The sequence below is a fragment of the Chinchilla lanigera genome, unplaced genomic scaffold (genome assembly GCF_000276665.1).
Source record: "Chinchilla lanigera isolate Chin_1 unplaced genomic scaffold, ChiLan1.0 scaffold00008, whole genome shotgun sequence".
NCBI classification, from domain to species: domain Eukaryota; kingdom Metazoa; phylum Chordata; class Mammalia; order Rodentia; family Chinchillidae; genus Chinchilla; species Chinchilla lanigera.
This window is the reverse complement of record NW_004955409.1, coordinates 19,055,960-19,072,262: the sequence shown is the minus strand read 5'-3', so window position 1 is coordinate 19,072,262 and position 16,303 is coordinate 19,055,960. Positions and strand designations below refer to the sequence as shown.

The 16,303-nt window shown below is 38.5% G+C and overlaps 1 protein-coding gene across 1 annotated transcript in view; it reads left to right on the top strand.

Annotated features, from left to right (window-relative positions):
• Positions 1-1,428, top strand: part of LOC102006881 (uncharacterized protein C2orf78-like) — a gene marked incomplete at its 5' end in the record, with an annotated part of 2,080 nt that extends 652 nt beyond the window's left edge. Inside the window, 1 exon segment of the mRNA XM_005377161.2 lies at positions 1-1,428. Coding sequence (XP_005377218.2) covers positions 1-1,223 — 1,223 coding nt within the window.
• Positions 1,429-16,303: the final 14,875 nt, after the last annotated feature.

Sequence of the window (16,303 nt, the reverse complement as noted above, 5' to 3'; positions counted from 1 at the left end):
CCGGTGCTCCCGAAGCTAAAATTCAGCTGAAGGGCAATGGGAGCCTGTCAGCGGGAGAAGGGCGCATTTTCAACGCACTGGGCAGTGACAGGGCTCCTGCGGACGTGACTGAGAATTCCCACAGCACGTCGCCCAGAGGGGCCTCGGGCAGGACCAACCCAGATAAGGGCCTTGGGCAAGCTAGGGCCAGGAGGACCAAAGAGAACAACAGCAGGAAAGCGCTAGAGAGCAAGCAGCCAGCACCGAAACTCAAGGCCGAAGACAGGCCTCCAATTCCCAACGTGAAGCGCAAGAGACACCAACCTGCACTTGGCCAAGAGGCCTTTAAAAAGCCTCGCACCTGCCTAGGCATGCACATGCTCGAATCTGTGCAGGTTTTCCACCCCTTAGGGAAGAAGTTGGATAAGACAGCTGGGACCGTTGCCTCGCGGGCCCTGGGAACATCGAATGCCGACAAAGATCCAAAGACATCGCAAACCACCAAACCATGGCCAAGGGCCCCACGTGAGGGCAAGGGGCCTGACAGCGCTGGGGACACCTCCCAGAACCTGCCGGGTCGAGCTCCAACAGAGGGTTCCTCTGCATCCCTGTGTGAGCTCCCACCGCCTGGGCAGGTGAAGTTAATACCTCTGCGCTTTCCCAGCCCAGAGAAGCCTCAAGCAAGACCTGTTTCTCGAAGGCCGCAGCTTCTTGCTTCACGGAGACCCCCTGGAGCTTACCATGCCCGGCCTGCAGCTACTAGCACCGCTCTACCGTCCCAACCAGCTGCCGCCAACACCTCGCTCATGGGGCCTGCCAAACCAGCTCAGCCGGTGCCCAACAATGCCAGCCAACCACACTCGACCTCCTCCACCCAGCCTGGGCTTCCCCAGTCTGCAGGGTCTCAGCCTGCACCCCAGGAAACGGCACCTTCCGCCTCTCTCGGAAGGGAACCTGTTGCCACTGCGGTGACCAAGCGCAGGTCCCCGCCTCAGCAGCAACACCCATTTCTCCTTGAAGACTTCAGCCGCCAACCCATTCCCTGGAGGGAACCCAACGTGCCTGAGCCCGTCATGTCCAGCCCCATCACGGAAGAACAGAGGCCAGAGCGCGAAGCCCTGAAGAGGCAGGCTCAGCGAGAGCGCGAGCTGGCCGCCAACTACACCTCCTTAGGGAAGCTGCAGTTCTTCAAGCAGAGGGAGAGAGACAGGGAAATTGCCCAGTACTACGGGTATGCAAGGTGAGAGCCAGCGGCAGTGCCCGGTCACCTTGGCCTCCACCGGATTATCCATGTAGATATGTAGAAAAATAAGTAGACATTTGCTGATTCCAGCATACTGCTGAAGGTTAGCATTACCACGTCCTGGTTATTTTCAGGGCAACATAACTCCTCAGCAGAGGAATTCAGGAGAACCCATAGATAGGAAATAAAAGTCCCCTTTTGAGTTCTGAGATGCTGTATGTAGTGGTTTCCTCTGGGATGGGCATGGTGGGGGTATGAAAGTGTACATAAAGGAAGGAATTTAGCACTGGTTGGGAAAACATGGGCACAGAGGTTAAGAATGGAGCAAGGATAAAGGAGAGTTGAGTAAAGAAGTCCAGAGAAGAGATATAATTGTATGGGCTAGAAGAATTGGGTATGAGTAAAATGACAGGAGACCCTACGTCTCTGATCACGGTGAAAAGAATACTATTTGTGCAGCTGCAGGATGCCACAGGATGGCTGTTGGTTGGGTAGAGGAAAAACGAAATCCTCTCTCACGGCCATGGGCCTCCTGTCAGGTGACAGACCAGGCCGGCCCTCTTCAGCAGGACACCTTCCCAATACCTGGGTCACGTAAGCCTATACTGGCGAAGGTGACTGCAAAACACTGGCGAAGCTACCAGGGTGTTGGCTGGGCTTCACAGCGGTCCAGGGGGCGGCAGGTTGTACGATGCCTGCCAAATGAGTGCCGGCAGGAATGGGCCCACCTGGAACATGGCCCAAAATAGAAATCACTCCCCACCACCACCGCACCCAAGGCCCAGGACAGCAGAGGTGTGTACTTCAGCTAACTTCCCATCGTGCCAGGCCAGTCTCACTAGTCCCTTCTCAGTCCCAGTTGGGCAATGGTCTGGAATTTCTCTGCATACAGAGGCAACAAGGCCTGACTCTAGGCCCCAGGACCCTCTAAGGTCCTTACAGACTGCGTAAGCGCCGACCCCTCACATGGCCACCCTGGCGTTCATGGCACTGCTTCCAGAGATCACAAGTAAGTAAGTCCTAACTTATAAAAGTGACTGAAAATGAAGTCAAGGCTCTAGCCCAGGCTTGCTGTCCTGAGACCTGGGAATGTACTACCTTCTGAGAATGTGTAGTCATTAGAAGGACAAAAAGATTTGCATTTCCACAGTCTGCTTCTGGGCAGAAATACACACAGGGACACGTTCAGGCAGCAGGGCCCCCAAGCACCTGCCTGCTGATGGTGCTGCTGCAGAGTGCTGCAGGATTAGGGGCAGGAGAGAGGTGGACTGGCGTGGCGCTGGTGGGTTGCAGGTATGGGGTAGGAATGGAATGGAGTGTGGCCAGCAGACCGTGGGCAGAGGACCACAGAGGACACTAGGGACACTCCTCAGAGGACACTAGAGAATGCTAGTTCAGATAGACTTCTATGAACATCCATCACTTAAAAATATAATTCAGTGGCATTCTGTCCACTATGGTGTTAATGGCATTTTCACCATAAGGGAAAACCCTTGTGACCTATTCACAGTGCCAACCATTATCCTGTCTGTATTTGCCTACCTGCACCTTGCTGGCACATGTAGTCACACAGCAACAGACACTTTAGCTGCAGAGTCTTTCCCTGAACAGACTGCATTTAAGCATCAGCTGTGCAGCAGCGTGTGAGAGTCAACTCTCATGACTGCATTCTATCATGTTGCATGTTTGGAACATATTTTTCTCCACCCCCCCATTCACAGGTGGAGATATGAATAGCTTCTCTCCTAAGTGACATTTCCTGGGAGCGTTTTCTGTGTTCTATGGTACTGGCTAAGTTATCCACCCCATTCACAAATAAGGAGATAGAGGATATCAGCACTGGCCAGGTTAAGAGCTAGCAACTGTGAACATTAAACTTGAACTTTCAGGCTGCCGAGTCATAGATTCATGTGATAGAAGAATCAGAAAGATACCAAAGGGTATTCAATGGAAGTGCACCCTTCACTGTTCCAATTTCCAAGCTTCTCACTTCCCTGCTTTGCTAGGCACACTGGCCACTTTGCCCCTCTTCCCAAGTATACCCCCACGCATACCCGTCACAACTGGTGGAATACTCTCTCCCACTCATTTCAATCCCTGCTGCTTTACGGGTATGTTAAATCCCTATGTGCATTCCCATGGGACTTTTCAGTATGTTTCAGGCCTCTGAGCCTTTCTTATGTGCCCTTGCTCTAAAACCCTTTCATCAACTTCTAGAGCCATCCCGGAGACCATCATCTAGGATTAACCTGTACATTTCCTCACCCAAATCCAGCTCCACACACACTGCCCTGCGCAGGCCCTCAACCAGGAATCACGGAAACACAGACATAAGAGAAGGAAGGAGTCAGTAAATTTGCAGTCGTCAAAATTAAGTGTACTTTTCATAGAGACCATGTACTCTTTAAAATTCTAATGGGAACCGGACTTTTTAAAGTTAATGTTATTCTATGAATTATTCCTACTAGCTGTATATTTTACTAACGCTTGATACCTTCAAAATTTATGTTTTTACATAATTATTGGGTAAAAATATATGTATTTTTAAAATATACAACTGTTGCTCCAAGGAGCCCGCCCATATTCCACATGTGAACACAAAACAGAGCTAAAATTTCTACCAAGACAAGACTGGGTAGCATACTGTCATCTCATGTTCATTTACATAAAGAGTAGTAAAATTGAACTCATTTTCATATTCTTGCAGATAATTTTCATGAGTTGATTTTTACCTTAGGCTTTAATTACTGATGAGTTATTAAGATAATCATTTATTTAAGTGAACATTTGTCACATTTCTCTTAGCAACATTTTTTACTCTAAAGAGCTTAAAATTTAAAAATCCTGGAATGATGTAAAAGGGACTCAGCATTCAAAGATAACATTCCTTTGCTAAAATTTATCAAATGTAAGGAAATATCTGTGTATTAATTTATCAAGAGGCAAAATTAAAGCTGAAAATAAGTGATCTTTAAACACTATAATTTAACTTTCTGAAATGTCATTCTGAGTTCCCACAACTTTCACAGTTTGAATTAATTTCTCATAAATAATTATTTGAAATTTGTGAAGAAACCATGAGAAGCATTTTGTATTTTTTAAAAAAATATTTACTTTCTGGTATACTGGAAAAGAGAATTTGCTAGCTTTGTGAAATACAGTTTAAAAACATGATTAGTATTTTTCTTTTTTATGACATTTTTATTTTCTCCCTCCTTTTTTTACTTTATTTTCTTCTGACAACCCTAATTCTTCTGAAAGAAGGTTGGTGTTTACACAAACTCACTAAAATTATTTAAGTAATTTCAAGTTATAATAACAGTAGAACGTTTAACATGAGTAGGTGCTCTACTAAATATTGACTTTTTTATTCTTCATAACAATTCTTCATAGTAAATAATACTGCTATAATCCAGTATTATAGGTAAGGAAATTGAGGCAGCATATTTTACCAGGATTATACAGGTAATATTGAGCAGAACAAATAAAAGCCTATCTGTCTTCAAAGACCAATTTATGTAAACTGAAGTATGACATTATACACTTTGAGGCCTCAATTACCTCTAGCCAGCTCTGAGGGTAGGCCTGTACAACATTAGCACTTTCAACTTGTGCAAAGACAGTAGCACAAGGTTTCGTGTTTGTTTGCTTGGTTTGCTTACATCAGTACATGTCTGCAGTGCGTGACGACCAGACTCCTCGTGGAGACGTGGCACACATGCACAGCATAGCTCACTGCTTTTTGCATTCCCTTTCCTGCCTTCTCCATCTCTTGATCTCCTTTCCATGTGAGAAAAGTCTGCCTCACTGCTTCCTATTATCTGTCTTATACTTTGCTCTTTATTTGTATTTTGGGTTTCTCATTTAAAAGAAATCATGCAGTCTTTTAAGTTTGTGTGTTTGATTTTTAACTTCACATTATGGTCTCAAGATGCATCCATTTTCCTACAGATGATTTAAGTTTATCCTTCTTTATGGTAGAGTGGTACTCCCTGTATGTAAATATCTCACTTTCTAAAATCCATTCCATGTTGCGTTTCATAGGCATTTGATAAAGAATGATGAAGTAACTTGTTCACTTTCACAGACAGTAGTAGTAGAAAGAAGATTTTATTCAGTGTTCTAGATCTTGTCTCCATGTCCCAGTCTGGTCTTATTACTCCAGTCTACTCATTCATAGTATACCCTTTCAATTTCGGGCATCTCACTTTCAAGAAGAGGTCATATGGCTATTGTCCTATTACCACCACCTCCTAGTGAGATCCACTTTGACATGCTAAATTACCTAACATAAGCTGCAACTCAGGAATTAGAAGAGATCCCATTGTGTTTATCTCTGCTCTGTACCCATGCTACTGACCCACACCTCCACTACAGTTTCCTCTCTCAACTCTTATGGTAGTTGTCTTGTTTCATTTCTTTTGGCATTGCTATGTCTGAGTATTACCTGACCACAAAAAGTGTCCTAGTATCTGTCATCAGAAGCAGTTATCATGAAAAGATTCGTCTATGCCAGGGATGCTGAACCTTTTAGATACCGAGGGCTCAATGTGCAACCCAAACTCATTTATTTTATACTGCCAACACTGCAATTAATCTTGAATACTGAGGTTCTAGTTCAGAAAAAAACAACTTCTACACTAACATCTTTTGTCTTCAAAGAAAACCACAACAACCTGCATGCCATATATTCCCCAGCAGTGATCTGTGCCCTCTGAATTGATAGGTGCTTAGCAGTGGTCCTTATGTCTTATTAAGGATAAGACCAGGAACCTCATCCCCACAAAGCTTTCTCATCACTGCCGAACACCAGCTCAGTACTCACTTATGCCCATCAATCGGCCCATGTTGTACACTTTGGTAAAAGGGTCTGTTATGGTTGATACATTGTGTCAACTTGGGGAGTCTAGAGGTTTGGCTAAGTAACTCAGCAGGAAGGCAGGATACTTACTTTGTATATATCCTGAGCCTGTACTGTTGCAGAGGAGGGCATGGAGATTATGTGAGAGCTACATGCCCCTTAGGTAGGGGTAGTCTGTTTACAAAGTAAGGCAGGGAAAGAAGCTGCTTGCCGCCATTCCTCCGGTTTGCTCTGGCTGCTTTGCTGTTCGGCTGCCATTCCCCGCTTTGCTCTTGTTGGTTTGCTACCTTCTGCCTCGGAGCCAGCCAAGTATGGACTGAAACCTCCACAAACTGTAAGCTAAATAAACCTTTCCTTCCTTCATTTTGGACATTGGGTATTTTGTCCCAGCAATGAGAGAAAAGTAACCAAGACAGGGTCATAGACGTCAATGTGGTAAACTGCATTAGAGCATTATGTAAGCCTTTCCATTTCTATTGTCAGATATTCCAGATCAGCAGGATAACTGAAAAGCCAAAAGCACCAAATAGCATCTCTGAGTGGAAAGTCACATGGAGAAAGAGATGGAAGAAATAACAGTAATTTTTAATTCAAATTTAATAGAAATAGATTATGAAAAGATTGTTTTCCTGTAAGGCATTAGAAGGCACTAATATGGTAATTATGTAAATCAACTATGACTTCATTTCTTCACGGTCTGACTATTAGTAACACGTCAGAGTCATTGAAAGCATAGTGAAGTTTACATTAGATGATGTATGCCTAACTAATGTCATATAGAAAATGGTAAACATATTTTTACACTTATCTTTTTTACCACATTTTTAATATAATCTTTTGGAACTACCTACTATACACTTTAAAGTAACTGTTGACTGAGTTAAACTCAATAGGTATTATAAAAAAGTATTAGCACACTTTAAATTCTAAATATTATAACAGTTATCAATTTTTTCTTTTTAAAAAAGAGTTCCTACCCAAAATTACTTCTTGGGATGATTTTGTTACTATCACTTCATAACTTATATTTGTAGTATGACAGAAATATTTTTCAAAATGAATCCTTATTTAGTAATTTTTATTTGTTTTTACATAGTATCGAAAAGGGTTTTTTTTGTTTTTTTTTGGTTTTTTTTGGTTTTTCTCCGGTACCGGGAACCGAACTCACAAGCTTGCGCTTGCCAGGCAGGCGCTTTGCCGCTGAGCTAAATCCCCAGCCCCTCGAAAAGGTTTTTGACAATAGAGAATCTTAAATGAGAGTCGTACTGCTATTCTCAAATGCGGCTTTGACAATGTGATACTACGTCCTAGAGAGCCCTCTGTGGAGAAAGACGTTGTCTAGTCCATGAACTTTAGCTTCCATTTCAGAAAAATAAAATGGGTGACCCAGGGATACCATCACTCTATGAGGATAGTCATTAACAATTCATAGGAGAGCAGCCTCATAAGGTCAGCATTTGCTCATCTCAGAGTTCTTCACATCAGTGCACAGAAGCAGGAGGTAATTGAGCGAGCTACTGCTGTCCTTTTAGCCCTAAAGATTTGTTGATTGTTGGTTGATAGGGAAAATGACATTACTGTAATATCATGTCCTTCACATTATCACCTTGCGCATGCAAAGAGATAAGTTTTGCAGCAGATCATGTGTAGAATCTTGAATGCAGATGAAGAGAAAATTTTCCAGATCCAGTGAAATCCCTTTGCTTTTCGAGGATGAATTACAGTTTTTACTAGAAGAGAGTATTAAGCTAATAGCTTTCAGGTAAGTAATGTATTTCAAAGGCCAAAGGAGCCACAGAGGTCTCCTGTGCCTCTTTTCTTACTTGTATTAAATATTTTATCACTCTAGAAAATACCTTTACTTTGTTACTGCTGAAGAAAGCTCTACAGTTCAACAGTACAATGCAATCCAAGGATGGTCCCATTTTTATATAAGCTAAACAAAAATCCAGACCACAGATATATCTGTTTTTTTCCAAGAAATATTTCATAGCATTTAGTAATAATTGGGCAGGAATCTTGCATTAGAGTTGTTTGATAGGTATCACATCACAATAATTTGTTAAGTATTTAAAAAAAATCACACCAGTCAAGATGACCAGAGTTTTTTTTTCCTCACACTGTTCCAGTAATGGGTACATTGAATACTAATTTCAAAAAAAAGCTAGCAGGGCTTTATGTAATAAAATTTTAAAATACATCTATATAAATAATTTTTTAGAAATCATTTTTGATGTTTAAAATACTTTATTTTTGATTGATGTACAAAGCATGACAATACCAGAATCATGGGGAATAAGCCACAATTACATACCGAAGTAAGCTACTGGAAAAGTACAGGCAAATATTCAGGGAAAGTGGATGTGTCTAGTGCTGCTTAGCATTTTCCCCAGGTTTGCATGCTCTCCCCTTTGAGTAGGTCATCTGTGTTCTTTGGCACCCAATAAAGTTAAGCACCTGTCCTCCCGGAAAAACTGTAAGAGAGGGAGGAACACTATCCCCTTCCATGTTTCATTTCAAAGGCATGGTTCCCAGTCTTTAAGAAAGACATTTGCATGGCTGTAAATCTGACAAGAGGCTGGAGATTTATATACATTTCAAAGAGGCAAAGAAATAATTTACAATTCAAGTTTTTGAAAGTAAGTGCTCTAAGAAAAGAGTTAGAGGACATATAGTCCTTGTTTGTAAGGGAAGAAATCATTCCAAAGCTGAGAGGAACATTAAGAATATATTCATATTAGTTGCTATTTCAATTATTTCAAAGTTAATTTCAAAGGGGACATGGAAAATCCAAATCAAATGAAGTAGATATATGATGTTCACTGTGCCAAGACTCTTAACAAATAGCGATAATTACCATTCACTTAATGTCTTAGTCCATCTGGAAAACAGAGACCAATACCAGTATCTAACTCACAGGTTGGTGTGAGACAAAGCAGCAGGGGAAATTTTCAGTTCTGAGAGTAGCAGAATAAACTCCAGTTTTCCTCATGATCCTCAATTAATGAAGAGGCAATTTATGTTTCTTCAACTTTATAGTGGTTCACATGTAAATCCATGATACTGTGATTTTCATATTCAATACAGTAATAAATTATGAGACATTTAACATTTTATTTAAAATAAGCATTGTATTTGATTATTTTGTACAGCTGTAGGCTAAGGAAAGTACTTTGATTATTTTTAAGGTAAGCTAGGCTAATCTATGATGTGTAGTAGGTTAGATGCATTTTTGACTTACAATACTATCAACTTATGGTTCTCCATTGAAAATCAAGGACAATCTTCATATGATAACTTTTTTTAGGTATCAAGATGTTATTTTTCACATCTACAAGGTAATGTACTACTTTGAACTTGTTTTAAGTGAGGGCCTAACTTCTTGTTTTTGAATAAAATCAATTTTTAAATGCAAAAAAGTACAACATCAGTACATGAAACAATACTTTATTATCTTATTTATAGTAGATGTGAACTAGACTGGTTGCCCCACACACTATGGAACTAGACCTTTATCTTCAAAAATCTACATGCAAGACTTGTGGGTGTAAAGACCACATCTTTACAAATTTTAATACATTTGTTAACTATAGATTACAATAATATTGCATATACTTGTGAGGATAAAAATAAGATAATAAAGCATGAGATACACTTAGAATGGCTACAGGCCCAAAGAATGTCCTTTCTTAACTGAGAAATATTGATATTCTTATAAAATTTTATTAATATACTTTTTTCTTGGATCTCAGTGGCACACATTATACTCCTGGCATCTCTTTATAGAAACAATAAAAAATTTTAAGAAATTTTATCTGAAACTATATTAACACTGTTACTTGTTTCATAGACAATAAATATTAATAAATACCACTGATGGTGGAATTCAAATATCTAACAAATTCTTAAGACTGGGTAATAATATAGGTTAGAAAATATTCAAATCAGAGGCAAGACAAATAGTAAAAAATGAAATTTACATGCTTTCTTACTTGAAAACTAGGAGAGTAAGCAAAAAGTAGCAATTCTGATGATTAAAATGAGTTCACTCATATGCAAATAGAGTAGTACAGAAAGTCTAACTACATTGACATATAGGCTAGATATGTAATCCATATTTACTCTCAGAAATATTAAGACATATTTCAAGTGGATAAAAAGTTACAAAATGGCTCTCAACACATTCAAAGGTGCTATAAAAATCAAAGGTGTTGATTCTATACAGCTCTGTATCATTTAGTATCTCTACTAATTCCACAGCCAGGAGCTAAATGAATTGAAGAGTTGTCAGTGATGCAAATGATGCCTCTTTAATGGTAATATGAGAGTTGCAATATCCAAAGGATAATGGGTGACTATATATCAAAGCTAGAACTCTAACCCACAACCTATCACAACTGCCCAGGACAGATCCCTTAGCTCTAATGAACTACCAAGAAGCCACACCGCTCCAATTCTGAGAAGAAGAAACTCAGACTCATATCTAGTAACATTTCAGAACTCAATCAATTCTTTACTATTCAACTCAAAGGACTTGATTAACAATTAACAAACTCCTAAAAAAAAAAAATTAACAAATGCCTTAATTTATTTTTTCTTATTTCCAATTTAAGATCAACCAACTAAACAAGGTCAAGGACGACTCCTAAGCAATCACATAAAGTAACCTGCTTTTAGTAACTTGACAGTTTTCCCATTTCACCAGCTTCCAGTCAGAGCATGCCTGCAGTTTTCCCACTTTCTTCAGTATAAATACATCCTATTCTGCCTGTCTTTGAGCGAGTCCTGGTGGCTGATTTCCCTGATGTGAACAAGATTTCCTTGTTCTCATCTAGCTGGTTTTCTTTCACATCCAGAGCTATCATGGAAGGCTACTCAACTGCCTGCAGTGCCCACTGCTATGAGTCCTAGCCTTTACCAGGTGCAAATCCAGAAGATGCCCCTCTTGCCCTGTTTGTCTTAGCTTGTGGAGCGTAATGGCAGGGTAACAGAGGATGAAGTCTAAACTCTTCTCTCACCTTGGAGTTTCTCAAGGGTACTTTTGGGTTTGGAACTGGGGATTTGTTATTAGATTCCATGTGCTTGCCATCGTTTGCGGAATAAGGCTATTCTCTCTCGTCCTCCTTTACTGTATTTTGTGTCAACAGTTTTCCTGTGTGCTGTTTGCAAGTGCTTATCTTAAGAAGAATCACAGGGTAAAACACAGATATAAGCTTCCTGAGCCTATTGTCCCAGGTGACCTCACACATGAGTAAGTTTGGTCTTTGAACATTTTCACTAACACAAATCATTTTGTTTTTGGCTTAAAACACAATTCACTCCTTATGTACAAGTCAGTTTTGCATTCTGGATAGCCTAGGAATATGTCATCCCTTTGAACCATCTGTTTTAATATCTTACTGGTTTCCTCAATAACTAAGCATAAACTAAAAATTGTAACGTGTCCATTTATATTTGTATGGTATGGATTTATTCTTAACATTATTTTAATAATACATATAGACTATGATTTAAAATTTTATATATTATTTCAATTATCTCTATAGATATTTTTGTATGTGAATCTATTCATTTTAAGAAGTTTTATTATATTTTGAAGGAATAATCCATTGAGATCTAATTTTTAAAAAATACTACTAGTTGGGCTTATTTCTGTAATTTGAAAATGTCCCAGTAAATGACTTAAGAACTGAGTAAGAGAAAGAAAAATTATATGTTAAATATGCTTAATATAATGCATAATTTAACTTTAAAATGTTACATAAATCGTAATGCTCCAAGGAGTTATCTTACATCCTCTCTTCTTATATGATCCACTGAAATGGCTGTCATTCCTTTGTGGTTGGTGTAGGGCCTTCAGATTTTAATTCCTAGAACCACAGATCACTAAAACTCCATCAGAGCATGTCAAACTTTCAGAAAAATGTACGAAAACACACACATACACACACACACACACACACACAAACTCAACCTGACAGAATAAGGTAATATTTATCACTGTTTTGAAATCTTTCCTAAAACGGGAAAACCTGTGTGACTCTCTAAAAAGTTTGCTAACCTGGAGTAAGGGTGTATACTCTCAAAATAGTTCTACACTTGATCTTAACCAAAAGGCTGAGAGGGGATACAAAACAGTTCTAGAAAAAAAATCAAATTTAGGAGACAGTGGCTGTTCTCATGACAAGATATTAAAAATGTGTATTATGTATATTTAATATCCTTATTATTACCGTAGTGTTAAAGTATTATTACCGTAGTGTTATTACCGTACTGTTTTTCAAATGCAAAAGAAAAAATAAAATTAAAAATAAACTTTTACAGTTAAAGAAAAAATAGAGTACAATACTAATTTTCCTTCACAGAAATCAAGCCTACAAGTTGAGATACAGACTATATAGTAAGGAGAAAGATTTATCAGAAATTACTACAGAACAAGAGTGTATGATGAGGCTGTTAATACATTCAGCCAGAATAAAGGATAGGGATTGTAGCCAAGAGAATAAAGTGCTAATCCCTTGGAAGATATTGAAAAAAAGATAAAAATTACACTGAAGCTGGTCTGTGCCCCTAGGTATGCTTTACAAATTCTAATTAGCTGTTCACTGAACTGCTTCACTGTTTAAATGGTTCACATATTCTATTTATTCCAAAATCAAAATGACAAACAAGTCTTTTGTGCATATGCAAATTTGGGGAAGAGAGTACAGTTCCCAGAGTATTAGTATTTGGGCAGTTTTCTTTATTTTTTTGATCCATTACTTTTAATATTTTTTTTAGTAGACCCTGTGATATATTGGCAAAATAGCTTAAGGTTGGTATGTCCCTACTACAGTTTTATATTGTACAACTTTGTTTTCAGTTCTCTGCTGATTATAAGTTTATTTTGTTTATTTTTACTGTGACATTATTGGATGTAATTTTAAAAAAATTTTTAGTCTTTTGATGTGATTTTGCTTTCCTAGTAGTGAGACGCATGTTGTCAAACACAGGACAAAAAATTAGCAAACATCCATTAATTTTTTTCTTCATTATAAAGTTGAACAAATAAAATATCTGATGCTTTAAAAATCACTAGTATGCTAAAGTATTTAATTTTCTTCACTTTTTAAAGCATTTTAGCATGATAATTTATCTGTAGTATATCTTTGCCTAATATTTTAAGATACAGAACTCATGTTCTAGCATATATTTATAAGCCTTATTAATAGTACCTACACATATATACATCAAATAAATGACTTCATTATTTTGGGTCTCTATTCATAATGTATATTACATGTGTCTATCTACATGTTTTTACCTATAATTCTGGCTTAAGTGGGAAGGTCAAACATAGGCTCATCATCTATGCTGTTCCTCCTATAATGCACTAGATTAGCCATATGAAGTAAATGGTTACTCCTAGTTCTGTTCCCAACAAATTCACTTTCTTGAGATGGAGAACATAAACATGCACCTGGAAAATCTAATGCTGAGTAAAATAAGTCACACAGAAAGCTCCAATACCATATGGCTTCTCATTTGAGAAAGGCAAAGTAAAAGCCAAGAGAATGGTAAAGGAAGGCTACAAAGAGACAAGGGGATGGGTCTCCTGGAGATGGGAAGGCGACCAAGAGATCAAGGACAAGGGTGAGGGGAGGCGAAAGGGAAATAAATAGAACAAGGGTACATCACATACAGGAACCTAATACCTCAGTGGACGTAAAGGTTATATGTTAAAAACTGAGCTAAGATTAATAACATTGGGAAGAGTGGAAGTGAGGAAAGGGAAATGGGAAATGAGGGAGGAAGGAGGGGGAGGGAGAGGGAGAGCAGGGTATTAAAAAAAAAACCAAACAGCTGTAGTATGTGCACGCACACATTCCCCAAGAGGACAGTGGGCTGCATGAACTGCAGACATGTGCTAGTAAAAAAAGATGTGCACACAATAAAAATATGTCTTTCCAGTTGTACAATTTATAATTTAAAATGGATAAACTTTAAAATTCCAGGAGAAAAACTGAGATTAAATTAATTTATGGAAATATTTTAATATAACTTTATACAACATTAACATCTAAGGATTTTGGTTTCTTATAAAATGAATGAATTAGTATCAGTTTATATTAAATATTTCATCTTATCCAAAGTCTCATGTCTTGCTTTTTTAAATACATTTTTTTTTGTTTTTTGTTTTTTGTTTTTTCTCTGGTACCGGGAACCGAACTCACAACCTTGCACTTGCCAGGCAGGTGCTTTGCCGCTGAGCTAAATCCCCAGCCCCTATGTCTTGCTTTTTTAGAAAAATGATTTAAAGAATGTATCATTTTTCCTTGAATTTAGAGTTTTCTAGCTTCCAATAATCTATCCTATCTTGCAAACCCAAGTTTAAGCAAATCTTCTTTGCCCACTAACGAATGTTTTATTCCACATTTCCCATTCCACTGCAAACACAAGTTAGTCTTAACCCCACTCATGACACATCTATACAGCGTCCCACTTACTAGAACAAGGTAAAGTATTTTAACTTCATTCTTTCAATGTAGCTTTCATAGGTCTTGTTTAATTCCCTTCTGGGGATGTGCAAACAATTACGAGTGGTTTTCCTTTCAAGTGACATCTAGCTCTACCTTTGAGGGTTATTGGTCATCTCACCTTTATGTTCTTTGATATGCTGAATGTCTTATTTCTAATTATTTTCATGGAATTAATGGAGACAATGAAATTGTTACTACTGCTGTTTATTGTTTGTTTTGTTTTGTTTTTGAGACAGAGTCTCACTATGTAGCCCAGGTTTGCTTCAAACTTGCAGTGATCCTCCTGCCTCAGGCTCCTGAGTGCTGGGATTACAGACATGCATGTACCACCATGCCTCGCTCAGTAATGAAATTTTCAAAATCAGCTTGCGAAGAAACTGGTTTAGAAATTCAAAATAGTTTCAACTGAGAAATTTTTGTAGAGGGTCATAAAATGAGTGATCTTAACACAGGTCTGCAGGATGCCTTTAGTTTTGCATTCATAGACTTAACAGTTACATCATTATCTGAACAAAATATCTAAAGATTTTATATTAATTTAAATTGTGAACTTTGTTCTATTTTTGCTCTTATAGCTTCTTTTTATCTGTATATGTTGGCAATCCGTCATCATTACATTCACTTTGGGCAATTTTTATGTACACTTATTGTTTTTGAATGAATAAATTAACCAGCGGCATTCTAGCTCAACTCAATATTATTGTTCTCAGTTGACATGTCTTTCACTTCCTAATTAAAAATAATTTGCATAGATTCTTTCTGCTTCGAGCAAAAATAAAGTAATAAGAACTAGATTTATCTTCCTACATAAGAAAAAAACAAAACTGGACAATGGGAAACATACTTTCACATTGCAATAATATAAACTATCGTACTTCAGACAACAAAGGTTAACAATTTTTCAGAGATACGAAATAAGTAATATATTCATGATTATAGAATCTGTTTCTCTCAAAGCAAAAAACTCACCAAATAAAGGTAAAAGGCAAAGAGGACTTTATTCAAGATGACTGGAATAGGTAAGTGAGGCATAACTCTTGTTTACAAAAAATTAAAAAAACAAAAATTAAGAGTAGTAAAGGAGGAATTAGGGGAGAGATTTTTCAATGGTATAGTATTTATAAATTAACTGGAATTACTAGAAGTTAAAGTGCATTGATCCTGAGTTTTCCACAGTCTATTTCTGAGATTATAACATCACTGTTTGCTAATTGGTGCTTTTAGAGGATTGGCACCCAGTCTCCCATGAAGACGGGGAAACCAGGGTACAACTGTCACTATTTTTAAAAAGTTGTGAAGGGCTGGTTCACAGGCTCTTGCACAAAATTTCCAGGATCCTAAAGCAGCCAAAATGACTACAATATGATGGATATGTATCTCCAAAGAGCAGAGAAAGAATTGTCAGGTACAGGTTACTCCAACTGTCAGTTACACTTGTCAGTTGTCAGTTACAGGTTACTCTAATCGTCAGTTACAACGGCCAGTTGTCAGTTACAGGCTAAGCACAAAAGGAAGATCGGGGCTAAGAGCCACAAGAACCATGTCTGATGTTCACTCAAACTGGGGGGAGTTTAAGACCACTGTGATCTCTGAGTCCAGTTTCCTTCTCCATATGCAGGAATGGGGAGGGAGCCCGGCAACCTCTTGACAGTGGTGGATTTTCATCCCAGTGTTCCTGGGAAACAGTGCCCTTAAGAAACC